At 40.1% G+C, this 1,595-nt stretch overlaps 1 protein-coding gene across 1 annotated transcript in view; it reads right to left on the minus strand.

Annotated features, from left to right (window-relative positions):
- Window positions 1-1,595, minus strand: part of LOC101845208 (calpain-9) — a gene marked incomplete in the record, with an annotated part of 63,733 nt that overhangs the window by 37,647 nt on the left and 24,491 nt on the right. The window contains 1 exon segment of the mRNA XM_013084958.2: window positions 527-1,180. Within this exon segment, the coding sequence (XP_012940412.1) occupies window positions 527-709 (183 nt within the window).

Genomic DNA, 1,595 nt, shown 5'->3' on the forward strand with positions numbered 1-1,595 from the left:
CTGTGTGTGTGTGTGTGTGTGTGTGTGTGTGTGTGTGTGCGTGCGAGTGTGCGTGCGGAGGGGAGGGGGGTTGAGAGAATTTGAAAACCTTACTCGATTACAAAACACAAAGGAATCATTTTCAGGCCAAGAGATAAAGAGGGCAAAGAAATGAGCAATAAAGGAGGGGAAAAGGCAGACGAGACGCGCGATATTATAATATATCCCACTTGTACAGTTGAATAAACAGACCACAAGAAGATGCATATTAGTATCAGTAAGCACCAGGGTTAGATCTATCCCTCAGAAGAGATTGGATATTTCATGACACTTTTAAGTGGAATGTAAAAAAAGGTGTGGTTGCTTGAGGCTAATACTCTACTAGACTAGTTAAAATCATTCAGCAGGAGGGTTCCAAAGCAAAGCGTCATATTGATATGAATGAAAAGGGACTATTACAAAATTAAACCAGTTTTACTACAATAGATTATCCTGTTGCTTTTTATTTAATCCAGATAATTTCCTTTTTCTAAAACAACAGCCTTACCGATGGTCGTTTCCAAATGATATTGCCATGAAATCTGTCTCCTGGCGGTGCACGGCCGTCGGGGTAGATTGATCTAGAATTTGGGGGAAATTGATTGTCAGAGAACACAGATCCAGAGTGAAGCAGTTCATTCTTCAGCTTTTCATAGTCCGGGGTGGGTCGGATTATTACGCTCCCCGACATCGTGGTTGTATGCACTGTATATTATTGTTGTGATAAGTGACGATAATATATCACCGATGTTCTCTCACAGATTCCAGCCAGTTTCAATGCGTCACGGAGTACTGGACACACAATCAAAGCTTGGACCACTGGAACGGACGAACGACCACAAAAGGGAAGCACAAGGCACTTTCACTAATGTCTGTTCGTGTTTTGTGTACGTTTGTTGGTTCACTCGCTTGCTTCTGTGATCGTATGTTTCCTATTATATGTCGTAACTTGTGTGTAACTTGACAGGAATTTCTGAATCCCTAGAACCTGTTCTCGGGGTGAGGATAACTGTATTTTTTTCTGTACGTTTGTTTGTTGGTGCTGATTGCTGTTCATGAACGCTTGCCTTTCCACATGTCTTTACTCAACACGAACAGCCCATCTTTTTCCAGAAGTCTCATTCAAGACGTCAAACTCCAGAGCACCATAGTTCTTCATCGCCTGTAAAAGAAAGAAAACAAAAACAAAAAATGAATTAACGTATGTATTACTTCTTGTTTGAGGAGATGGGAGCAGTAAAGCACGTTTCGATCAAGTAGCTTTCAATACCACAGCAAAGAAATGTCAATTGGTTGCTAAAATGGAGTTTTTATTCAAACATAGCGACGGCCAGATGTTAAAGTATACATTGCCCCAAATTCTGAACACTTTTTAATACAGCGTCTAATCTGTGGTATGGGCTGCATGCGCTCAAAAAATATTTCGTTGAAACTCAAATTTTAAATGCTGAAAAAAGTTTTAAAAATACGTAAGAGGTATAATTGTTAAAAGAATTAAACACACACTCCCTCTCTCTTTTTTTCTTTCTCTCTCTCTCTCTCTCTCTCTCTCTCTCTCTCTCTCTCTCTCTCTCTCT

The sequence above is a fragment of the Aplysia californica genome, unplaced genomic scaffold (genome assembly GCF_000002075.1).
Source record: "Aplysia californica isolate F4 #8 unplaced genomic scaffold, AplCal3.0 scaffold00014, whole genome shotgun sequence".
In the NCBI taxonomy this organism is placed as follows: domain Eukaryota; kingdom Metazoa; phylum Mollusca; class Gastropoda; order Aplysiida; family Aplysiidae; genus Aplysia; species Aplysia californica.